At 34.7% G+C, this 27557-nt stretch overlaps 1 protein-coding gene across 2 annotated transcripts in view; it reads right to left on the reverse strand.

Annotated features, from left to right (window-relative positions):
* LOC142977735 (neo-calmodulin-like) overlaps positions 1-13483 on the reverse strand; it is a 248629-nt gene extending 235146 nt beyond the window's left edge. The window contains exon 1 of one of the 2 annotated variants that reach the window (XM_076121815.1): positions 13185-13483. In XM_076121815.1, the coding sequence (XP_075977930.1) occupies positions 13185-13223 (39 nt within the window). In that variant the 5' untranslated portion in view covers positions 13224-13483. The remainder of the gene's footprint in view (positions 1-13184) is intronic. The other variant, XM_076121814.1, reaches the window with a different exon arrangement.
* Between the last annotated feature and the right edge of the window lie 14074 nt (positions 13484-27557).

Consider the following 27557-nt stretch of genomic DNA (forward strand, 5'->3'; position numbering starts at 1 on the left):
AAAAAAAGTATTTTTAGTAAATCAAGGTGACTTACTAAATGTTGAGTTGTGAATAATTTATTTTGAATATATCTAGTTATACAATTCCTAAAGGTACGATTTTCTTTACCGCCTTTCCATTTACGGTCACAGAGATTGCCACAAAAGTAACCCCTTTTTACAATCACAACTACATCTGTAATCCGTAAGTTAAACAAAATCCTTGTACAAAGAAACCTCGGTAATAGCGTGATTTTAACGAGTGTTACATCCCACGAGACCTCACGGCTTCGTACCTACCCTTGCCTTTTAAATCTTCAATGAATCTCGCAACAAAACTCCAATATGTAAGAGTTAGGAAAGGAAAGACTGAAGAAGGAAAACAACTATTTTGGCCGTTGTAAGCCACGTTCCGAACCGTACCAAAATTTTCTACATTTTTAATATGTTTAAAAAATACGTAGCACCAAATGCTGCTTAATTTTTTATAAACATATCCTAGGTATTTGATTGGACCATAAAAATATTAGGTGGTAGAAAATTGCACCTCTGGGCCAGCTACGCTATAACACAGCAACTATGATTAAAATTTGTTATAATTGATGACGGGATAAAAGTTACATATTTATTTTAACAAGCCTGTTTCCGTGCCCCACTGCTGAGCAAAGGCCTCTTCAACTTTGGATTACCAGTCCCCTCGATTGCTTGCTTATTCACATAAGTAATTAACATTATAGTAAGATAAAAACTAATATGACGAACTTCATAAAACAGATTTTAATTCTATTCTATTGAAGTTATTTTAACTATTTGGTACTGTTGTAAAAATCAGGTTATACGCACACAGTCTCAGACGCTTGCGTCAGGCTCATATAGTTCGGCTTACTGAACACATGTGGTTTCTTAGTCGTCTCCAAAACTCGGCTCAATAGAATTACTCAAGAGATTATCAGTAATCCCTCTGCCTACTCTCTTTACGTAATTGGTACATAGCTTAAAGGTCTCGTAGGCAAGTTTATTAATAAAACAGTAGGTACATTTATTATTGGGTCAGAAATCCAGCAGATTTGGAATGTAAAGCTTTCTCGTCTTAGTTTATAGGGTCGTGAATATTTTATAAATGGCGATTCTAATGACAAAGGTTTTACTGCCTTTTTGGACTTAAAATAGACAGTTTTATTTTGGTTTTTGAAATTTAAGTTTAAAGTGATGAATTAGTATCGTATATAACTAATCATAAATCATTATCGTTTCCAACATTGAAATGCCAAAACGATATTTATATTACACAAGTGATATCGCCTAAATAATAAAGTCTTATACGATGTACTTTGAAGCTTCGTTTTCCCTTCATCAAATATTTGAATTGTAATAAAATGGAGAACATGTTTAAGATGGCCGCATATATCAAAATTATACTAACTTAATGACGATATAAATATGGTTTCTTAAAAAAATGAAGGACTGATTAAAATATTCATATGCGTACATAGTCACCGATAAATTTAAGCTAAGTAGGCGCCTAATAAGCTAACTGTATTACACATAATTCATATAATCGTATTAGTTGAAATGCCGAGGTTATATTCCGTGTACAGCGGCACTTACTTAATCCGCCCGCTAAATTGCTTATACTAATACATTTTGGGAAAGGTTGTGGAGTGCCTACATATTATAGGGACTGTAGTCGTAACTTTGCTTGCGTCGAAATATTTCTATCATATATTTTCTTATTATAATGATTTTTTAACGTACATGATCACCTCGAATTCGTTGCACGATGCGCAGCCGTTATTTTTTTATTTATATAGCTACAAGTAATATTCCAATATCCACTTTACTATACTTCTATTTTTGATATGATCGAAGGATTTTGTTAGACTTTATAAAATTGCCAATCTCCATTTTTATACATTACCGCATTTTTTAACCTACGAGCACAAGATGATGAAATTAAAAATATCATATTTTTGGTTTCTTTTTAAGTCTCAAGTTCGGAGTTCTTTAGTCTCCCGTTAGCATATTATTATAATATTTCCTTACAACACCTTAATAGTGTAGTAATCAATTCATTCACCAATCAGTTAATAATACTGCAATAAACTAATAATACCTAGAACAACACACTCGGTGGTATTAAAGCAAGTCGCGTGTTCTTCCACTATAGTTACCTTGAAACTACGTCGCGTAACGAAATGTTTCCTTCCGTTGCTCTAAGTACGTTAATACACGAACGACGTATACGTATTGCTTTCTCCGTTGTGTTTCAATTTGATGTGATTTGATGCAGGTAGGCTATAGTGGTGGGTTTTGTAGTGTAGAATGTATTGTGGTAACCATGTCGCAACCACTGTTTAGAAAGTTGTAGTATTCGTTTTCAGACGTAAAAATAGGTTTAGTCCCCTCATTGAATAAATAATGCCATCAAAAACATTCTGTAAAAATCCCAAGTCTCGCAGCTCAGTCTCTCTGCTGTAAAAAGTTGTGAGATCTAAATAATACCAAGTCGATTAATCTATTTAGTCTCTACTTAAAGGACCTTTCTTCTGGCTTCTTGTTTTACCCACAACGGAATTATAGGGCGGTCGAAAATAACCTGAAATGCTTCGAGAAAAGATGGTACAGCTTTTTTTTGCTCGACTTGCGGGGGCACTGCCGTGCCCCCAGATATCTAAATTTAAAAATGATTGGTTCGCGTCTCTTGTTACTTTGTTTTTGTCTTTGTTTGTCTCCAAGATACAATAGTTAAGAATGGGTAGAATGGGAGATTGTCTTTTGAAAGAAAAATAAGCATGTCTTTTCTCTCTAGTAACACATCAAAGCCCAGAAGCACAACATTTATTATTTTATTTTTTACATATTTTTAAAGTGAGTTCTGTTCAGTTCATAGTCCTCTCGGGAGAACTTAATTTGAGGAATCTATAATCCTTGCAATCTCTGGTCTCTGCCTATACCTATTGAAAGAAAATATTTTTGTGTATGTACATATGTACAATCCTTGTGAGCAGTACAGATAACTAGCTTTAAGATCAATCGAACAATCAATACTGCAACCCAAATTATAACTTCACCAATCATCATTGCAACTAAAAATTCAGTTCAGTCAGTTCAGCACTACCATTGAAAACTCCGAACCTATTTGTTACAACAGTTACCAATTGATAGCTTTGTTTGTCCTAAACTCTTTCCAACTATAGTTTGTGTGAATTGCTGAAAATAAAAAGGAACATGAGTTACATTCAAAAACTCGCATATCGGTTAGCTAAAATGAGTTCGTGGTTTAACTTTTAAAATTATGTTTTTGAACAGTGATCGCTTTAGTTAAAGATAGAAAGACGTTTCTGTGGTTTAAACGCTTGATGAGGTCACTAAACTTAACAAACTATGTTTTAAAATAAAGTTAAGTAATGCTTGTTTTTGTCTAAGTATTTTTATATAATGCATAATGTAACCGACTAGTTTTATACAAGTCTGCTCATACACAACAGATTATTTCTTGAAAGGCGTAATTTTCTGTGGGGAATTATGATACGGATTTTTTTTATAATTTTAATGTTAATAATTACTTTATGTAAACTGGTATTCTTTCTGAAAACGTGATTTATATTTAGTAGTCTAGTCTTCAAAACACACACTATTTTAACGTATAATTTTATCAAATCTCAAAAACCTGTACTATTACCGCTCAACTGTAACCTCACACCATTTAACCTTTAACTAACAACGCAATGGACATCTAAACAGTGGTTATTGCCAGTAACCTTCGTCAGATGCACTTAATAACGTCACAGTTGTTTGCAATGACTGAATAAATAGCTGAACATGCGTCATATATGTATGTACGTCATGTATGTTTACCGATTAAAGTGCAATATGGTGTACATACATACATAATTCTATATACTGTTACTAGACCCTGAAAACAGCCCTTCACAGTTTTATGTAGGCTGTAACTAGTAGCTACTGTTTCAAGATCATAAAAAATCACGCTGTTGGGTAATTGGTGGTATTTGAACCTTAGATTTCCCGGCGTAAACTTTCTGGTATCTTTTTTTATAACCATGACTATTCCACTGCAGGTCAAGCGTCTCCTCTCAAAGGGAGGGATGAGTTAGGCCTTGAGTCCACCACGCCGGCCAAGTGCGGTGTATCTACTTGAGTAAAATCTCAAGCATTTACCTTAAAAATATTATTATTAAACATAATGATTGCATGTAACACGTATATGTAACACTTGCTATAGACCACGATGGTTGACATTTAATTTTTAATCATTACTCAGAGTACACCAAGGGTCTAAAAGCGATAACTACGCAATAATCGATAGTAGTAGGAAATCGCCAGACTGTATCTATAGTATATTTTCTTTCTCACCTTCAACCTTTAAGTAAAGGTAAACAGTAAATAAAGAAGTAGATGTCAGTGCTCCCTCATTTGCTATGAGCAGAACAATTTCCTATTCACGTATGCAACGGTCGGTCGATAAGCTTTCTACGTTAAAAAATAGCACAAGGTTATCTTTATATCGCAGACTATGAGCATTCAATCACGAACTTAATAATGGCAAAGAATAACTAACAAGAATAGCTCGATATGTAAAACAATAAATAAGAATAGATAAAAATGAATGTATGATGCAATGGTCACCATGCTTTACTACTGCAGAGTGTATTAAGTTCACATCCCGGTGATGTCAATATTTAAAGTAAATAATTCAGACGTCATGTTTTGATTCTCATTGGTTGGACCAATGCATTCTTATCAGAAGAAAAAAAAATAGTAATGAAAAAAATATAGTAATGCAGGCGTTAGCGAAAGAGAGTCATTATAAGAAGAAATAGTAAGCCTTTTTGGATCGAAGAGAGGTTACACTAAATACGGGTAAAGTCACAGCCAATAACATAGTTTTCTACAATTACAACTTAAACATGTCTCTCACATACTTTCATTTACATCCATCTCATTTACATTTGGCAAAGCAAATACAACAAACATATTATTGTTCAAGCCTCTCCCCAACATTAATCGTGGAAGAAGGTCATCGGCGAATATAATAAAGAGACACGCGATCAACGATGTTGTGACAAATTTCTATTGACATAAAGTTACTCTAGTACTTAAGTAACGCGGTTCGATAATATCGAGTTGTATCGAGATTTTGACGTTTGAACGATAGGAAGAAATTATTTTTGACATGTTGCCTTATGGTAAAGTGCTAAAGATTAAAAGGATAGTAATAATTTAATATACTACTAGTCAAAGTCATTATTATATATTTTTTTAGTCATCCTGCGTCTACAGTTAATGTAACGTTTCGATAAACGTAAGGCAAACGAATGAAAAAAAATCATTTAACATATGAATTCAAATTCAAATTCAAATTCAAAATATCCTTTATTTCGTAAACTTTTTACAAAGTATTTGAAATAGTCACGTATTTGTATTTCTTTTGTCCGTTTCGGAAAAGCTGGTTGCTCGTGAGAAGAAACGGCAAGAAACTCACGGCTTGCTCTTTTAAAATGTCAATTTGCTTGATACAAGATGATTTGATGATTTACTGTGTACACTCAAAAAAAAAGCTGTAAATAAATCTAATTTAAAATTTAAGCTAATAAAAATAGTAATAATCTTCAAAAGGAAACTTATTGGTAGGACACAGTAAAACATTGTACATTAAAACATTAGTACATTATTTGAAACAGACTTGGTAGAAGCAGCACAGTCCCAAGCTTTATTATCGTCCAAATAATCTTTAACAGTATAATAGCCTTTTAAACATAAGTTGCGTTTAATAACTAATTTAAATTTATTGAAGCTTAAATTTTTGATTTCACTAGGGATTTTATTGTAGAATCGCACACATTGACCTCTGAAGGATTTGTTTATTTTTTGGAGCCTAGTGGCTGGAATAACAAGTTTATTTTTGTTTCGTGTATTAATGCTATGTATATCGCTCTTTTTCTTGAAATGTGTTATATTTTTGTGTACATAAATTAGGTTTTCATATATATATTGACCTGCCACCGTCAATATATTTATCTCCTTAAATTTTTCCCTTAGTGAATGTCTACTGCCTAAGTTATAAATTGCACGAATAGCCCTCTTCTGCAGCACAAAGATGGTTTGGATGTCGGCAGCATTACCCCAGAGCAAAATTCCATAAGACATGACACTATGGAAGTAACTGAAGTATACTAACCTAGCTGTTTCAATGTCAGTGAGTTGGCGAATTTTTCTGACCGCAAAGGCTGCAGAACTAAGTCTATTCGACAATTGTGATATATGTGGACCCCACTGTAACTTCGAATCTATTGTAATGCCTAGAAATTTGGTTGTGTCCACAAGGTCCAGCTCATCTTCCTTAATCTTTATCAAAGTTTTCACTGGTTTGACATTAGGTGTTACAAATTTTATGCATTTAGTTTTTTGCTCGTTTAATAGCAGATTGTTAACATCAAACCAATGTACCACTTTAGAGATAGCATTATTCACATCGTCAAGATTAGTTTGATGTCGTTTAAGTTTAAATAAAAGTGATGTATCATCAGCGAATAATACTATCTCGTGACTATTTTTAACAAGATGAGGTAGATCATTAATGTAGATTAAAAATAAAAAAGGGCCAAGTATTGAACCTTGTGGCACACCTATTTTAACCACCGACCCAGCAGATCGTACACCGTTTACGTCGACTTTCTGAATCCTATTATTCAAATAGGAGATAAGAAGATTCAGAGCCGCATTTTGTACACCGTAGTGATGTAGCTTCCTGATTAATGTTTCATGCGGGACGCAGTCAAACGCCTTGGATAAATCACAGAAGATGCCAAGAGCATCGTGTGAGTCCTCCCAGGCATCAAAAATATGGTTTACAAGCTCAACACCAGCATCGATAGTGGAGCGACCCCTTGTAAAACCAAATTGTTTGCTATGTAATAATTTATTTTTACTAAAAAAAACTAAGTAACTGATCTAATATTAATTTTTCAAAAATTTTACTGATTGTTGGCAGTACAGAAATAGGTCTAAAGTTAGTGGGGTCGGTAGATGTACTGCCTGATTTGAAGAGTGGTATTACTTTACTATCTTTCATTCGATCAGGAAACACACCACCACTTACACATTCGTTAAATATTAGAGCTAATTGGGGTGCAACTAAGTCAATAATAGTTTTTGTAATAACTACTGAATTACCCCAAAGGTCTACAGTATTTTTCACATTTATAGTATTAAAAGCTTTTATAATGTCTACATGCGAGACATAGTCAAACCTAGAATAGTCAAACGAGAATAGTCCCCAACCCGCACTTGGCCAGCATGGTGGACTTAAGGCCCTTGCCCAGCAGTGGGACATTAATGAGTTCGCTTTACTTGCTATCAGTCAAGCACTTTAGATCGATTAGTTAGACAATAGGCCAAATCACAAGCTCCTAAAAAAGAAGTAAGGTGGCAAACTTCGATAGAGTAGATACTATCGTCCAAATATCAAATGATAAGTTAGTAATACATAAGAAACTAAAAGATACTTTGAGATAATTCAAACAAAAATTTAACGATTGGTATTCGACGACAGACTTGCAAATTACACGATCGCCTCCTGTTTTTCTTGGTTTTAAAGTTTGTACCGGAAGACCAAGTTTGGAAAGAAAATTTTGTCGTTCCAAGTCATTTTTGGTAACAACAAGTAATTTACGAAAATTTCCGAAGGTTCACGACTTGTAAAAGTTGTCTATAGACGCGAAACGTGTCCGAACTTTCAATAATAATACCGTCGCCTTCCTGTTTACTTAAAAGGTGTTTTAAATTGATTACTTCCGAAATATTTTCAAAGATTTTTCTGTGGTTTTATATAAATCTGCGTTGAGTAATTATAGATTTATGGCACCATGCCAAGTTTTCAAATTAATATTGCAAAAACCGACAATAATATTAACAATTTAACTTTATTCATTTGTTTTTGACTATTTCATACACCATCAGTCAAAATATATTTAATACAATACTTATTATAATAGATTACTCATAGATTATAATAAGTGAGAACCAGGATCATCGAAAAAAAATAAGTTTGTTTGAAAAACTTTAGCTATCACTGATAATAGACGGGTGAACACACGACAATTTTCAACAGACAGACATAAAGTCCACACACATTGTGATGTAATCTTGTAGCACAATTCAAGATCATACAAATAGTACAAACAGACAAATTTCAAACAGCGGTCTATCTATCTATCTATCTATCTATCGTATGGTTAGTGGTCAACCTAGTGTCAAAGTTGTTAAGCCGCCCGAAAGGCCTTTCACATGACTTAACGACTGTTATCTTAATTGACAACAACCGAGACCGACTTTTTACGTGCCCTCCGAAACACGGAGACGCTCAGTTCAAATACCACTATGCGGTCACCCATCTATAGAAAGACCGCGCCAACGGTTGCTTAACCCACAGATCGTTTACCGACCAGTGAGCACAACTGGCTATGAGCGATATTTTCTGTGAAGACATCACTGAAAATAATCGAATGCACGCTCGACAATTTTCAACAGACAAACATAAAAGTCCACACATTGTGTTGTAATCTTATAAAACAATTCAAGAACATACAAATTGTCCAAACAGACAAACTCTATAGCAGTAAAAACCGACTTTACCTGTGCTAACAGGTTTATGTTCAATAAAATAGTTTATTTCACAACTACAGTAACTAAGTTTGACGCTTAATGCTACGTCTCGAAGCGTTATTGATAAAACAAGCGTATTTTATTTCATGTTCACTTTAGCCCTGACTTTTTCTACAAGGAAAGACTTACATGACCGTATAGCTTTTTTTCTTGATGATAATTGTAATTTTTTCGTGTTTCTGAAACTTAATATAGGTAATTTTACTTCCTTACAAGTTAAAAAATAAAATATACTGTATAAAAATAACAAATTAAACATTTGAATATGACGCTTTGTAGCTATTTTTTCATCTCCCAGTAGTTTCCAATTTCTGAATACTATTCGAAAGTCAACGCTCACTCGCATTCTTTTCTTTACCACACACATTTCTCAAACTTTTATAATCGTCCATAATTAAAATCAAATGACAATAAAACTAAACCCAATTTCCTTCACTCCACCGAGAAGTTCCGGATTCAATTCCCGGTACAACAGGATGCTATCGTAAAGACAGCTAAATGAACCCACACGCCGTGTCTTCATTAACTAGTGACAGCCCGCTTCCTCCCTCGACGTTACTTGAGTGGGTTTTTTTATTCTACGGTTCGTGGAAAATGGGGAAAATAGTATAAAAGTTTTTGAAGAATTTTCGCGTTATTGTTTCCCTTTTATCATTACTAGGCAACTTGCGCTGCTCTATACATACAATATTATATTTATTATATAAATTATACGCATACAAATTCTACATACATATATTATTATATCTGAAGGAGGAGGCAAAACTGTATAAAATACACCCATGTTTCGCCATTAACAATGTTAGAATCGAACCTGAGACTTCGTGATCAGCAATCGAATACACTACTGACTGCACCACAGAGGCGGCTCCTTTATCATTACTAGCAAATTCACGTTACTCTGCTTGCGTACAAACTACCATACCCATTTTACCCCTCTAGAAATTGTTTCCAAATTGTATCAAAATCTATTCAGTGGTCTAGCCGTAAAAAAGTTTTATTGTTAGGTCAGGGAAAAAGTCTTTTCGCATTATAGTATGTATGAACTTGTAATAAAATCTCTTTGGCTTCAAGAATCACAAATGAGTACACGGTTCATTAGGTTTCGTTCAGTGAGCTCGTAAGGTACCCAAATATCGATCTTTTTCGTGTAGAGAAAAGATTTTATTACAAGTTCATACATACTGTAATGCGAAAAGACTTTTTCCCCGACCTAATATATAACAATAGACAAGCGGCCCACTCTGGCTTCGACAGCTAACCACGAGATCTTGTGGCTGATCCTCGTATATCATGTTTATATAGATACATATTATTTATGTTTATGTATGTACACCCATATTGCTTATTTAAATTATTATTTATTTGTACATCCTTTCCTAACTCACTTTCCTTCCTCTTTTAAATACCTTCGTAATTATCTCTGCATCACCCTAAAGTAGACTGGCAGAAAATACCCCTGACATTAAGTCCGCCTTTATATAGAGTTGTATATTAAGTTTAAAATAAATAATATATTTTCATACAGTTACCATTATTGCTAATGAAATCATTATATTTACTAAACTAACTATAGTTAAAAAGACATTAACACGCAACTGAGTCATCATTCATAAGAAAAGACTAGAAGTTTCTAAATTAGCCAAATTTCCGTACCATTGGTACCATGTAGGTACAAGCGTAGGAATTTAACACAACGTTTATTTGTGTATTAACCACTACATACTCTACCACCGCGTATGTTGAACTATCCAAAAATAAAATAATGAACGATTTTCTCGCCACTTCCACAAATGCTTTATTAGGAATATTTATTATCTAATATCAGACTACGCAGAGCCCTCCTGTGCTAACCAGGTAACTTCAACAGACAAATATATGTAAGTACTTCTAGAAACAGAATCAGAATCTTCCAAATAAATAAAATATTTTATAAAGATCATTTTATTTTAAGAAAATAATAAAAAAAGTAAAATGCCTGATGTTATGTCTCTATATGGGAATCAATAATTCAGAAAATTTTATCCTTTCAGTAAATTAAGAAATCTAAATTATATTTTTTTGTTGTATGTTACAAAAGCATGTTGTACAAAAATAAAAATGTTTTTTCTTTTCTATTTAAGTAGATTTCCACCAAAGCCGTTCTATTCCGCCCTGCACATAATAGTTTACATCCAGACTTAGAACGGATACCCATCACTTTGGTGTTTGTCTTAGCTGGGACTTGAACCTATCTACGTGGAAACGTCCATTTAATATGTCTAACACTAAGAGGAATATGAAGCTCAGTGGTGTGATACAGATAAAATATTTATTATACGCGTTGCTGGTCGATGAACGCCTTTAATAAATGCGTGGGAAACATTGCAATCGTGGTAAATGCAATGCACCTCACCGTGATATTTATAAAAATATGAATTGAGAAGAATTAAGTAATAAAGGAGTCTAATAATTTTAATCGTTAATTAAATTGTTAAGGTACAGTTTTTAATATATTGTTAACTCAGCGTAGAGTCTTGACAAAACAGTCCAAGAGCAATTCATCATTATAAAAATAGGGTTTAAACAAAAATAGCCCGTTCGTTAAAGCATTTAAGACAAAACATTAAAAAAAATAAAGACTTAATTACTAAACAAAATTACTTCACTAGTATTTCACAACACTCAAGAGCCTTACAAATGTGGTATTTTCTATTAAAAACTCAATCACATTTGAAACTACCGGTCCACAGCGATAGTTCGACATAGTATTGAAACTCAGTCTACTGATGCCTTGGGGAGACCTCTCACCGTAATCCGATATTGGTGACGTCGAAATAATACTTAGTTGGAATCTTAACTGATCGACTGATTTCCCTCGAGAAAGCTTGTGCTAATAATCACAAATGTATGTACAAAGAAATGTAGTTTAAAAATAATATATTTTCAACCAACTACGAAAAAAGCGAGTTCTCAAAATGACTTATATGTGTGTATGTTTGAATGCGATTATCTCGCGTTTGGCAGAACCGATTTTGATGCGGTTTTCAGCATAGCATTTGGTTTCTACTAACACTCCTAAAGGCGTGATTTACCATTTAAAGAAAATTATAGTTAATTATTAGTTCTACAGTATCTGTTTACTTTAATGGTAAAAAGATGTGTATGTATAAAAATAGACGTTATTGAAATTAAACACTATTTTCGGATTAAAAATCGGACTGATTTATTTACTATTATAACCAATTGTTGTTGTGAATCTAACAAAAAATCAACTGAAACAAACCCAAACACTGCAATCGACAGTTTTTTATACATTAATTATTATGAATTCGATAAACACTAAGGCCAATGTTTATGGTCAATAAAAATGCATAAAACTAATACTTTTTCACAGAAACGGTTTAAAACTATTCTCACTTTCTATTTTATCGTAAAACATTAGATAGAAACCGTTGTTTAGATGTACTGAAACAAAAAAGTGTTTGAAAACACAGAGCATCGATAAAATAAAATAAAACTAAAAGTTTAAATTATTATAAGCTTTTCAAAATGCTGAAATGATGTGCTTTTGGTTTTTTTTTTGGGAAAATCTTTTATTATCTTAATTCCCGTATCCTATTATATAATCTTATATGTATAGTACAAATTGAAACTGTAATAATCTATGTTAAAACTGAGTAATACATAATCATAACAGTTTTTTTTATAAACATATCGTTATTATTTTATCATCATTGTGAAGGAAAAAACGCCTACGTTTTCCTTAAACCTTTCTGATTGACCAAGAAATATTAACATATCTCTTTTCTAGAATATGCAAACTATCTATAGCTCCAAAAAATAGAGTCCTTTCCACTAAACTGTAAAAATATTATTTTGTAGATTACCTCGTAGTCTCGTAGCCGTACGTGACGTAGCTACCAATCTCGTAGACCTTGAGTGCTACGAGCATCGTAGCAAATAATTATCGGACAAAATAGTCATTTACCTACTTACTGATACGATATTTGATCAGTTAATGGCCTGCAAAATGAGCTGATTATGGTAATGTAGGTTTAGTGGGATAGAATATTAGAGCCTTGTTCAACGGAACACGTTTACGAGTCGTCTGCGTGCAATGTTATCGGCAAATTCCACGAGCGAAAATTGATCGAGTTTTAAGTAAGGTTAACCTTTTAAATACATTATAACTAGAGTGCTGCTCACACCTACGATGTGCGAACTTTTAGACATAAAACCATTTATTATTAAACCTCATTTGTAGCGGTTTAAAAATAAAATGAACGGGGAATCTACAACGTGATTTGTGTTAAGCGACGCAAATCTTTTCCTTATTAATATACATGGTGAGAAAAATAAGAAAAAATAACAGGAAAGCCAGGGTGTGGCCGGGAAGTGGCATCGATACGTCAAGACAACGCACAACCTGTGGAGTCATCCGCGAACGCAACCTGTTACATCTCCGGATCAAACATTATAACAAATATATACCTTTATACAACTCGTACATATACATGTTATACATCATTTATACGTACCCTTCGCATCACCCGAAGAGAGAACGATGAAGTTTTCATGTTTATTTTCTTTCAAATACAAGCCACTAAAAATATTTATGTAAAAATAATCTAGCAATATTTTGCTCGTCTTTAAGTCACTCAACGGCAAATGCCTTTTAGCAAACACTCGCGAAATTCAAGGCTAATATTTAAAATAACTATATTTAATGCTATAAATATATGTAGTATTATAGTTCTATTTTTCTGTATATATTAAAAAATATATATCAAGTGTTTATTGGTGTGTGTAAATTATTTTTGCTGACTCGAGCTGGGTGAGAGCGGGCGACGCGGCGGACGGCATAAACGCGACTGATTACATGGCCCGTGGTAGAAACAGGGTGAAAAGGACACACCAATAACCTGAAAGCTTACTGACGTATGCGCGGAATCTGCCACGCGAAAATACACCTTGCAGTATATCAGATAGAGATGATTTTGTCTTGTGAATAAAGTTAAACTTTTGAAGGATCCGTCTTCCCATCTCGCTTGCTCATTCGTCTGGTTGGACGGAACACAGATACAGGATGAATTGAATTTGTTGCTCTACCGCGTCATTCTTAAGTTCGATTTATTTGAGACGATTTTTCATATATCTTCTTCCATTGCTTGTACAGTACGATAAGCTATACAAAAAATTAGGCCAAAAACGTCAATGTAAACAAAAATATTGGGATTATTTTAAGTTTTAGTTTTATTAGTGAAATCCGTATGTATTTCGACTTATCTGGCATTATTGTTCTTTCCAAATATCAGATGTTTGTAGCAGAAGACATAAAGACTTGTGATTGGAATTGGCTTTACCTGTCTGGGTAGAAGATTATATTCGTAGAAATAACTTAGTTTATAATTTCACGAATCCTAAAACTTGAAACTATGCCTAATGTAAAGCAATATTGCTTTAGTTTCCGTCAAATATTCGAGAGTAATTTTTACTGGTTATAAAAAACTTGAGCCGCCTATCACACATACATATAATTGCATCGCAAATTCGTTTCAGATGGATATCCGTATCCGTTGCTCCACACGCCACTACCAGTACGTCGGGAGGTCGTGGGTTTGATTTCCACACGAGACAAATATTTGTGAGATTCACACATGTCATAGTTTTTTCGGGTCTGGTTTATTGGTACTTTGTGTTTATAGGTACTATGTGTCTGTTGTCTGTACGTTTGTAAAGGTCGCGACACAAGAGTAATTACGGGACTTTAAAATATACGTTTGTTACTTTTTCACGCAAAATCTATCGAACAGATTTTGAAAAAACTTAATAATGTATTTTTTACTGGTTGACAAAGTAGTTAGTTCCCTATACTAATACAAATATACAAGATCGAAAATATAGGTCTATATCTGCCTAGACATGGACAGCTTCGCCATTTACTTAGTTGACCTACCCAATAAAGCCCCAAGCCGCTTTTAACACCTACGTCGAGTCTATTCTTAGACAGTACGCTATTATTTTTAGTCTTGTTTTTATTTGGGATTCTGATGTTAACATCTTTCCCTTTTTATAAAACAGTGAATATTTTATTCATGTTGAACATCTTATTTTTGGGTGTAAAACTACTTGTTGCTTGGAACGGCACCTCTATATTATAAAAGCGAGAGTGTAGGTGTGTATGTCCCGTTTTTGTGCCGAAACGTCTGAGCAGAATAAATAAAATTAATGGAGAGTTTTGTCAATACCCCGAAGATGGACAAACGCCACGTATTTAACAGTTAAAAAGTTAGAAGGATATCCGGTTGCTGTTAAGCCCGATAGAGATCATGAAACTGTTTGCCTTCTGAGGTCCACTGATATACAATTACACAGCCATTTAATTTTAAAATGAAACCTGTTTGTCGCTTCCCATTCAGTTTTTTTACGTTACAGAAGCACATTTTCTGTAAAAATGCACAGAGTGAGTTCTATTTATCGGAATGCTTGAGTTACGGACCAGTTTTGTTTATCACACATCTGGTTTATGATGATAAGGAAACTTTTTAGTACAATTTTAGTAGTTTCTCATATCAGTACTATCAAACCTTACTAGTTCAGTCAAAATTACGACTGTAGGTATTTTCTCTGATCGTAGCAGAAGGCTTTTTATCATTATGAATGATAAGTAATAAGTAATAGACTAAAATTTATAATCGTAAAAAAAAATATGGCGGATTTTTCCAAAAACTTGAAGATGACCTGATGACCTTTTGTTATGGTACAAAGCACACTTTCTAAAAAAGTATTGAGCCCATGACTGAATGAAACAGTGGCATTTTCTTGAAGCAGATAAACAAAAAGTGAATATCTAACATTATTATTCAAAATGATCAGTTATTTATTTTCTTTAAAAATATAATATTTTTCTGCACTAAACAAGGTATCTTTAGAAGTCAATTATTCCAATTCAATAGTTTCAGTAAATAACTTTTCAAGTACAAACATTTGACAGTCGAGAGAGATCAAAGTAAAATGTCGAAGACATACAACAAATAATTTTATTTTGAAATTTAATTGAAATAATCAGTCACGTGAATACTTTTACAAATATTACTTGCTAGATTTCTAGTAAACAGCTTGCACTTGATTGTTTTATTTGATTTTTTATTTAATTTTTACATTATCAAACTGAGTAATTTTCGGATGAGACAAAATAGTAAAATACAATCATAAAATCACGACTAACAACCATTATGTTTGGTAAAGGTTTAAAAAGCCATATTTTTCTTTACTGTGCCTTCTTTCATACATTTTGTTATACGGAACTGAAAATTGAATAAATGAAAATCAAATATGATTTACAAAGAAATCACAATCATTCGGAATTAAGCCGAGAATCGAATCCCGCTATTGTTCAAAAAATTACCTTATTAATATATACAAAAAAAATACTATATTCCATACCCATCTAGCTACTATATAAAGTCAATTCACCAAAAAAAGGTATCTATTTTATAAACATAGACAACGGTTTCGTACCACGAAAGTTTTCAACAAAGTTTTATTAAAAAAAGTTGTTGGCCGGTCCATTTCAAACTGTGCATACAATTAGCAACAGTTGGCCAAACATTTTTTTCATTCCTTTCCATCGGGAAAGTTCAGCGCTACTACTCCATTTTGCACATGCTTCGAGGGAATAGAAAATTCGGTGTAGTGGCTTTGTTTTTGTTGTTTGAACAGTCAACTTTAGTAAGGAGATGGGGTTTTTTATTGAGGGGAGTTTGACTTAAATAATAAATAAATAGAGCCTTGAAATCGGTTTATTTCCTATTATTATTTATACTTAGTATTACAAATATTTTGTTTCTGTGAATATACACTTTTTTACATAAGAGTGGGCAGAGACTAAAGAACGAAATTGTCTAAAAAATATTATTGAAAATAAAATGCACTGTCAAACTGGAGCTCAACAAGGAGTTTAACGCTGATCTAGTAGGTAAAGGTAGGTAAAATATATATATATATATATCCCGTGAAATAATCTGTAAGGAACTACCAGACAAGATAGGTTTCAAGTCATAATGTTATTCCTACACCCGAAAAGCGTGAGATTATTATTTCTAATATATAATCCTAATAAACATTGAACTTTGAAAACGCGGAAGCTTATTACGTTAGTTTTGTATATTCGTCTACTTGCGTGGTAGGTGAATGTTTATACCATATAAAGTCGTAAGGTACTGCTAAAAGCCAATCTTAGCAGTACCTTACGACTTTTACTATTTCACATACATACGAGCATTTAACCTTAATACTCAATTTATTATATTTCAAGAATTCGGAACTTCGTGATTAGAAGTCATACACACTACCGTTTGAACCATGAGAGGGTATAAAACATTTATATGCATACGTACTGGCTCTTGCCCACGGCTCTGTCTGCGTTAACAATAGATATTGATGCGACCAAACAACTGGAACGATTTCGCTAAATCTTAGAGAGCGATTTTAAGGTCCCCATGACTTTTCATGGGGATCTGAAAAGGCTCGCGACAAGCTTTTGCCCTGCGATCGCCCGGTTAATAGATCAGTCAACCAAGTATACTCTGCACTGGTCTAAGTCTACATTCTGTTTACTTTCAATCACAATTTATGTTCGAGTCGATTTGTCCCATCTATATATTACTTATATTTTGTAACCGGTAAAAACATGATCAAAATTTCGTATTTCTTATAGCATGTGCGTTATTTTGATCCAGAAGCTACAACACTGCCAAGTTTTATCAAAATAAGTTCAGTAGTTTTGACGTGATTGATTAACAAACATCTAAATCCATATTTTTTATTCATAATATTAGTATGTATATAGGTAATATTTAATACATAAAACATAATAATTAGTTACCTTTATATAATAAGTTTTAGCTTATCGTTATGTTGCGTGGACCAAGGCCTATTATTGTTAATCATTTTATCAACATAGCTCGTGAATGACGTAAGTGTAAAATAAATATAGTCATATTAATTACAATATTATTTTAGGAACAGAAATACATTTTGAAAGTTAAAAATAAACTGTAAGGTAATATAAAAAAATATTTATTATACAAGTGGCCTTATTATTGTTAAAAACGCCACGCCACGCCACTTACTATATCGAAACAATATACACGTATTAGTTTAAGTTTATGATAATTGTTGTATATATAGGTTATTAGAATAATTGATAATTTTTGCATATGACACAAATACGTGTGAAGCAAATATATTGCTTCACGCGGGACTTGAATCAGCGACCCTCGCGCAAACTGACTACCATTTTGTCAATAGACGTCGTTGAATATATTGAAGCCAAGTACCGAATTCTATGTATGTATATCGAAATCTGAATACTTAGAAAAAACGCGATGTAAAACTAGTAATATTTATTTAGAGTTACATAGAGTCTTTAAGCTGAAATCATCCCTCACCAAACTACAAATTGTAGAGTCACATCTTACTTTGGTCCGCTCATAATTAAAATCACTCAATCTTTTAACTGCTCAAAGTGTTCTCTCAAAGCTCTATATTTTTCCTTAATTGTGTTCCGGTTGTTTTTGACCATTTAATTGGATTGGTCAGCGGTAATTGGACTTAGTTGCAATGGTTTCTTAGTGGTCATATTTTGTAGAGCCAGCACAAGTGCAATTTTAACTTAATGGGAAGTAATTCACTTCCTATTATTTAGTGGACATCTTATTTTATAACATCTATTCTTATAAAGAAAATTTGCCATTTTAGCATTAGATTGGTGAATCTAGGCACTATAATGTATTAAATAAAAAAAAATGAAAAAAATTCTTGGTAATTAAAAGTTGTCGAAGAGTTTCTTTTCGACTCTTCTCACTGGCTGGTAAATTTACTAACTGTAAAATTCGAAAATAAAAAAAAATCGAGTCCTAAAAATCACCATACTCATACAGAAATACCTCTAAAAAGAAATACATCTTTTTCAGCATTGTTTTCCCCTGAACCCTCATTTACATGACACCAACAGGTTATTTTATTCCAATACCTGTTCCCATATCTTCCCATTCGTATCGTTTACGATCCTTACAATACCTCGATCCTTCCATATTATGTAAATATCATATTCGTTGAGTTGTAACAAACATATTTGTCAATAACGTTGAGTGAACGATAGGCAATATTCCCGTCGATGTTGCGCAACATGTGGCACGTCTTTTATAATATATACTATCCCTCTTATTCATAAAAATATATGAAGTTATAAAGAGTTTTGTTTCTTTCACTCCTTAGCGAAATGAAAAAGAGAAAACATATTATAGAAGTTTTTTAACAAAAACAGTATGTTTTCAAAATAGTGTGTTTATGAATAAGAGGGTAATATTATAAAGCTGAAGAGTTTATTCGTTTGTTTGCTTGTTTGAACGCGCTAATCTCAGAAATTACTAAAAAATACTATTAGGACTAATCAAATAAAATAAAAAGTTTAAATTTTATTTAAAGGTCAATCTTCAAACTGACTGTTCCTCAAAGAAAGTAGATATATTAAACAATGTTGCGTAATATTTTTTCGTAGACCACGAAACATACTGTTCTACGAAACTACGGCGTAGCTGTGTAGTTGCTACGCAGGTAGGGCAATGAGGTTGTCAGTTTAGACGAAGGTTTGTCATTGTAAGCGGTCCGCATAACTGAAGAATATACGGGTAAATAATTCTCTCAGATTTCTTTTTTTTTCAAAAAATTCGTTCACGACATCCGAGTACATAAAGAAAATAAGATAATAATTATAGCTTTTCTATAAAGAAACTCTTGTCCCTATCAGAAAACTTTGAGAACAACAAGACAAGTGAATACATTAACTACGAATACTATACTACGAATTAAATTCGATGAAATTAAATAAAGTACAAAAGTTGTTGCTTATGAATTTAGCTATCTAATGCTGCGGTTTTTAAATAGTGTTTAAAATTAAACCCTGTATATAATTTATACCTACTCATAAAATGCTTTTTTAAATAGAGGCAGAAAAAAAGCAAAGCCACTTGGTACGATCCTTACAAACTTCTCTTGCTTCATTCACATACAGGCAGAGATCAAGAAGTCTTTTTTTTGTCTAGCGTTTAGAGATGTCGCGTGGTTGTGGCGACAACGACAACTTACATATTTTCCTCTTGAAATGAAATACAATTTACACGTATAAACCGCGGCCACATCTCCACCTCATTTTGTCACTGTGTCATGGTGACATTGTGGTACGTATAAAACAAGCCTTACAGTCGCGTTCAGACTATCCTCCCGTATATCCACTAAACAACGATTCGTCTGTTGGCAACAGAAACAGTCTCGTATAAATATGAGTCCATTATTTACCAGCTGCCTGAGTTTGACGTGATCGTATTATGTATGAAAATGACAACAGAATATAGCTTTATATGATTAGTTTTGTTTTTTTGTTGGCTAAGTAAAACCCGCGGTATTGCTGTAGAGATTTGAATAAAACTTTTGTTTAAATTGGGTAGTAACCGTAATATTTTCTAGTGTAACTGAAGTTTAAGCAGTTATTTAACAAAAAATCTCTAACGTCGAAATCCGCATAAAAATGCGTCCAGTTATTTGTTAGCCAACTTAAATAGATAAAATAGTACGATAGAAAATATTGTAGCAGTGACGTCGTTGTACGCTATGGCGCCATTTTTACAATGTAACTTATAACACATATTTTTCGTAATTTCACACTGAATAATAAAATACTTAAACAGCATTACAGGCCACTTTTATACAATTTTCAACGCATTATTGCAAAAATTACTGCATTGTAAGTGCATACAAATTACTTTCATATAAAAGTCTTTTATATAATGAATATTGTGAATAAATTGCTTGAGGCATTTTGTGATGATCGAAGGGCGAGAAAAAAGCATTACTTAGATTTAAAATAACTTTTAAAAATAAGATTTTGTGCGATATGGTGTAAAGTGCAAAATGTATGCAAATGTAGTCACTTTATCGGTATTAAAATATAAGTATATATAAGTTTAAAATAAAATAAATACAAAAATTAAGAATAATTCACAAAGACTGCCATATTTTATTACACTCTGTTTAAGTTATTTGTATTTTTGTCAAGTCTGGGTTACATTAAATTTGCTAAAACTTAGTTTATAGAAAGAACAAATATTCATACACGAGCACATTTTTTTCACTACATTTTGTACATACATACAAGAATTTACAACTTAATATTAGTATGCACGCAGAGCTGGCCTTTTGCGCTTACAAGGACACAGTTAAGTAACGTCCTCGCGAGACAAGGACGGAGAATATTGCTAATACCTTCACAGTATTAGAGTTATATCTCCTACGCCACTTTAAGTAAGTGTTTTAAAGCGTTTGTGCTTCTTAGTTTTCTTTTAAGACACTAGTACCGCGATTCAGTACAGTCGGTACTGTCGAGTATCGAAATTTTGACAGTTAGAATGTACTGCCAAACTAATTCCTAAGACGCCCGTCAGAGGCGCTGTCAGATTTTCATACAAAACTTCACTATTACAGTACCGGTTGTCGGCAGTCGATAGTAATAGAGAATTGAGCTATAGGTGCCTTCCTTGAATAAGAGTGAAGTGAGACCTTAGTTCAGAAGCAATGCTTATAACAGTTCCTGCTTTCTGGCGCACGCTCGTCGAAGTTACACGCTGTAGACCTTCTCTTGACTCAATTAGAGCGCTTATTTTTATAAATCTCTGTATTTGTATACTTTTGCAAAACTAGTTTAGTTGATAGTTGCAAGCGGAGCTTAGAAAAAGGATCTTTAGTTTCCATTAATCACAAAAACTACATTACAGAATAAGGTACAGGATTGTAACGTTAGGAATAAGATGGTTAAGTAACTGTTTCGATAGATACGTAAATGGCGGTCCCGGTTAGAATAGAATTAAAACCTGGGTCAAATTTGGCCAGCCGAAAAATATGGTCTCGTGGCTTAGTTAACCACAGCCGTGTGGATCGATATGACATGAGGCTGAGGCTAAGACATGCTTGCCGAGGTTGATCTGTGGATGGGGGACCATCTTATACATATCGAGTTTCTCCGTGTTTCAGAAGGCACGTTAAAATGTGGGTCCCGGCTGTCATTTTTGAAGATCTTTGACAGTCGTTAACAGTAGTCAGAAGATTGAAAGTAGGACAACCAGTCTTAACGAAGGGTTTCGTGTTATATGCCAGGTAAATGGCCTGGAAGAAAAGCTAAGCTGATATACTCCTGATACTGAGTTACTTAACCACTAATTCATCAATCAACCATAAGGGTCTCAGCACACATATGGGATCGGAAAGGGATCGTAACCGTAACGCCTTTCGCCTCGCTGTCAACCAGGCGTCAACCTACCGTATGCACGTAACAAAAGCGTGTCAGCAGCGCCTGTACTTCAACTCGGCTACGGCTAGGCGACACCGCGCTTACGCCTCGCTTATGGATATTTTCTCACTTCTTCATTAAGTTTCTCCCTTTGCATCGTTATTTTGTGTTTGAATCGAACTTAAAATTTTAAATAAAACATACGCGCAACACGAATGAAATACTCCTTGCGAATGGCGGCGTCTTTAGCAGGCAAGTCGCGGGAGGGGAAAGGGGAAAGGGTGGACGAAGAGATGTGAGCTCGGGTACGGAGAGACGTAAGCGCGGGGACGGAGAAACGTAAGCGCGGGGACGATGAGCCGTAAGCGCGGGGACGATGAGCCGTAAGCGCGGGAATTCAAGTTCGGAGCCTGTTCCGAGGCGAGGCGATTACGTTATTATTCCGATTAGTGTGCGTTGCAGTAGGGAGTTTAATACAAACCATTCTGAACGGCTCGAGGCGATACGGTGACGATCCCTTTCCGATCCCATATGTGTGCTGAGACCCTAAAACGGCAGTCTATCCATCTCGCTCCAAGCTGTCATACGTCTCTTTCTCTCGAGGGAATACATTCGCAATGACAAGTCTAAAGTGCGCATTAACAAGAGACACGTCATGACCTTGCCCAACAGGAGTGTCATCCCTCGAGTTCTTTTAAATTAAAACGTTAATAAAGTAATGGGACTCACCCATATTCTGACTCATATAGGTTATGTGGTAACTACACATTAGAACTAAAACAATCTTATACACAGCGAAAGTTTTGTAAAGCGATTCTGTGTAGTCGGTACTTTTGAGTATCGAAAGTTTGACACTTAAAATGTACTGTAAAAATAGTTTCTGCGTGGCCCGCTAGAGACGCTGAACCGATTGTCATATCTAATTTGTCGATAGCTAGTGAGATGTCGATAGTCGATAGTGGTGGAGAATCGAGGTACTGTAGCTCAATTCTCTACTACTATCGACTACCGACAACCGACCTGTCATCGAGAAATTTTGTATGAAAATCTGATCAGCGCCTCTGACGGTTGTCGTAGGAAACATTTTGGCAGTACATTCTAAATGTCAAAATTCGATAGCTAGCCGGTTGTCGGTAGTCGATAGTGGTAGAGAATCGAGGTACTGCTTACTATGCTCACCGGTCGGAAAACTATCAACAGTTTAAGCAACCTTTGACGCTGCTGTAATATGAACATCTTAACACTTAGGAAGGTCCCTTAAAAGTCGGTCCAAGTTGCTGTTAATTATGAAACAATCGCTAAGCCATGTTAAAGGCCTTTCCAACTTTGACACTAGGTTAGTCACTAACCAATAAAAATAAATTTAAATAAATTTAACCCATTAATGTCCCACTGCTGGGCAAGGGTCTCCTCCCGTAATGAGGGAGGGATTAGGCCTTGAGTCCACCACGCTGGCCAAGTGCGGGTTGGGGACTTTGCATACCCTCAATAAATGTATTAAACAAATTTTAGGCATGCAAGGTTTCCTCACGATGTTTTCCTTCACCGTTGGAGCATGTGATAATTATTTCTAATACACACATAACTTCGAAAAGTCATTGGTGTGTTGCCTCGGGTTCGAACCTGCGACCACTTGCGTGGGAGGTGTCAACTTATACCACTCGGCTATCACTGCTCTTCTCACTAACCAATAACCATACAATAAAATCAATTAAAACTAGTCAAAATGAGTCCCTTCCCTAGAAGCTAATTAAGGAGGCGTCCTGGAATAAGGAATTGGTTTTATCTTGAACCCAACACTAGCCAATTGAAAGTTATTTTGAAATTTTGACGATGGTTTGACCCTCGGTTGACGACTAATACGACAAATAAGTGCTCTAATGTATATTTAACTAGTTATTATAATGAAAGCTTCATCAACCACGTGTACGTTGTTTACGAGTATTTAGATATTGCGCATTCGGTCACAAGGTCACAGTAATTTAGATATAAACTCTATATTTCCCTGAGGTGATTATAAACTTACCTACGTTTACTCAGCGTGTGATGTTATCTTGTTCTGTAGTTCGATTCTCTACTACTATCGACTACCGACAACCGGCTTGTCATCGAGAAATTTTGTATGAAAATCTATTCAGCGCCTCTGATGGGCGTCGCGTCGTAGGAACTATTCAGGCAGTACATTCTTAATGTCAAACGTTCAAGACTCGACAGTCCCGACTGTAAAGAATCGTGCTACTGATTATTTTGATAGAAATAATCTAAGAATCCACTACGGGACAAATGTCCTGCGACACGTGTCGCCAGGACGTTGGGAGAAGTGGCGAGACTTTGTTCAACATGTAAGGTCGTTCGTAAATTATTACATTACGGAACGGAGCTCAGAGTACTAAGAGCTGCTGGTACGAGCCGCGCAATGTCGCCAGATATGTCAAGCGATATCGCCAGACTTTACTTGATATATTGCTGATACATATTTTGTCCCCTAGTCCATCCCTAAATCTATGTCGTTAGAACCAAGTATAATACTGATTACATGTATAAACTTAAAAAATAAAGATTTGTAAACATTCTAGGCAGTTATTGTCTATTAAATCACTGGTTTTAAGTAAAAAATTGTTGAGTTAAAACCCTTTATACCCTGTAGCGTATAATGCAAGTCTTTTATCTTAATATATTTGATCCGAAAGGAACTGTATTGCGGTAAAATTCGTTTCAGAAAATGCATACCTAATACAATCTCTAGCGGGCGTTCCACATTCGTGGATAAATAAAAAGTAGCCCGTAGTATTTTCAGGGTATAATTGATCGCTTAAACCAGTTCAAAATAAAAATCAAATCATTTATTCATTTAGGTCAAATATTGACACTTATGATAGTCGTTACAATTACTGAATTATCTACCACTAGCTCGGATAGGGGGTAGAGCCTTACGAGAAGAGCTAGCAACAAACTCACGGCCACTCTTTTCAATCGCCAAAAGTTTTACAATGTGGTCGATACAATAATTGTATCGACCACATGCGAGGAGCTGCCAACAATCAGCGATATAAACTAAACGTCAATTAAGGAAAATGAATATAGCTAGGTTATTCATTAGTCTCTGATCATATAAGTGACAGTTCAGCGTGACAAACAAACAGTCTTTATAATTTAAAATATAAGTACTTACGGCAAGCATGGATTATAATAGCCGGATCATAGATAACACCAAACAATAACCACTTCATTTAAAAATCAACCTAGTTCACAAGGTCGATACTCGATGTTATCTACGAACAGATCTAAATAGTTCGACAGCGGTTCGATATTATCGACTATATGCAAACTTATTAATAGTCGTATAGCGTGGAGGTTCAATCAGTTCTATCAATCATGACGATGGAAATCAATACTTTACTACGGGAAGCTTCTTTTTTTTACGCATACATCGATTGTCATAGCCGAATGGAATGAGGAGTATCGAGGTGTTATCTCCTTTGTATGCAGAAGTAGATATAAAACCTTAGAGACACATCAATGAAGATTTTTAAGTTGCGTTTGCAATTTTTTTTTTTTTTTTTTTAAGATAACTCCTGCGCTAAGAATTGCTCTTGTGTCGCGGGGACTCTTACAAACATACAATCAACGGACACAAAGTACAACCAGACTCGAAACAATTAATTGTGCGATCCACTGCGCCATGGAGGCTGTCAAAAGTACAAGGCTTAAGGTGGAAAGCTTGCTCTTGCACACATGTTCGGGTTAGCACGTTCGTTCGACAGTGTTTATCGAGTGACAAAACCGACTCAGCTCGTGCTGATCGGATAGTTCCTCCAATCGTCACAATTCGATGTAAGGGTCGGCGCAAACGGGCCACCGACCACAGCCACTGGTGGCCAGCGACACCCAATTAACACGTTTTTCCATATATTTTGTATCCTGTATCGAGTGGCCGCCACGGGCTACACGTGTGCGGTGTGTCTATACAAAATATATGGAAAAACGTGTTAAGTGGGTGTCGCTGGCCACCAGTGGCTGTGGTCGGTGGCCCGTTTGCGCAGACCCTAAACATTCAGGCGCGGCGATGGTGAGCGGCATTTTTCTCGAACGTTCATTAATGCGTGACCCGTATACGTGTGTAGCCTAATGTATCGCCGAATCTTAATGATGATTTAAAAGTTTAGTTTTACAATCGTTTTCTAATTACGGACAGACAATGTCAGAACAAGAAGAAAACCTATTACTTTCTAACTACAGTACAAACCTTTAAAACTTTTGTACACAAGATATTTTTCTAATGATTCTTGAGCTGACTTTACAAACATTTTGCTAACTTTTGGATAGAATATCGATTTATAGAGTTTTTTTTATATTTTATCTTAGTTTTGAAACATTCAATAACAGTAAAATACAATTTTATTGATCTAATTGTAAATTTAATGGAGCTTTCAATACTTTTGATAGAATCGCTTTATATTTATAAGAAGATTCTTGAGTGCAGTGACTTGACTTCTACATTGACATTCAACGATTGTATTAAATTTTACCCGACTTCAGAAAAAGAGTAGATACTAAGTTAGAATTATTGCTTTCTTATGTATCTTCATACTCCGCCATGTATGGACGCATTGTCGTTTGTTGTTACGCTAACTAGTCGGTTAACAATCGGGTTAAGCAAACCTTGGCGTGGTCATTTCATAGATGGGTGACCGCATAGTTCTCTCCTACTATTGACTACCGACAACCGTAACTTTACCGGTAGAGCAAGTGATAATTATTTCTAATACGCTCATAACTTCGAAAAGTCATTGTTGTGTTGCCTTGGGTTCGAACCTGCGACCACTAGCGAGGGAGGTGCCAGCTTAAACGACTCAGCTATCTATAATATTATTAATATTTCAAATAATTTTGCGAACTATTTATAAAAGCCACTCGAAGTCATTTTCCTTAACCGCTGACTCCTACTCGAAACATCGAACAAAATACTTAAGTACCGAAATAGTTCACTCAATTACCCGTTCATTAGCCAACTAATTAATATATTTGAGAGCAAAGTCTGTAGTACCTAAGCCTCGCCCATAAAACTGGTAACCCGACTAAATTGAAGATTTATTGCGGCCGTGGCCTGTCTATATTAAAGCACGTCGTTTAAATTTCGCATGTAATAGGATAGGACTTACAGTCGTATTTTTTTTGTTTTTAAAGACTACTCCCGCACTAAGAATTGCTCTTGTGCCACGGGGACTTTTACAAACATACAAACAACGGACACAAAGTGCCACCAGACCCGAAACAATTATTTGTGGATCGCACAAATAATTGTCCCGTGTGGGGATCGATCCCACGACCTCACGACGTAAAACCTAAACCACTGCGCCATGGACGCAGTCTCAAATTATCTAATCTATAATAACTTATTATTACAAGAGGAAAAAGACATTATGTCATTACGGTACAGGCCATCCGTTGTCTGTAAAAGGGCTTGCGAGCTCATTTTGGGCTCTCTTTTTCAAAGGGCTCACTAGCTAAGGGGTACCTCTGCTCGTTTGAATAGTCAAACTGTATTTAAAACAGTATCCATTTG

This window comes from Anticarsia gemmatalis, chromosome 13, assembly GCF_050436995.1.
Source record: "Anticarsia gemmatalis isolate Benzon Research Colony breed Stoneville strain chromosome 13, ilAntGemm2 primary, whole genome shotgun sequence".
Classification (NCBI taxonomy): domain Eukaryota; kingdom Metazoa; phylum Arthropoda; class Insecta; order Lepidoptera; family Erebidae; genus Anticarsia; species Anticarsia gemmatalis.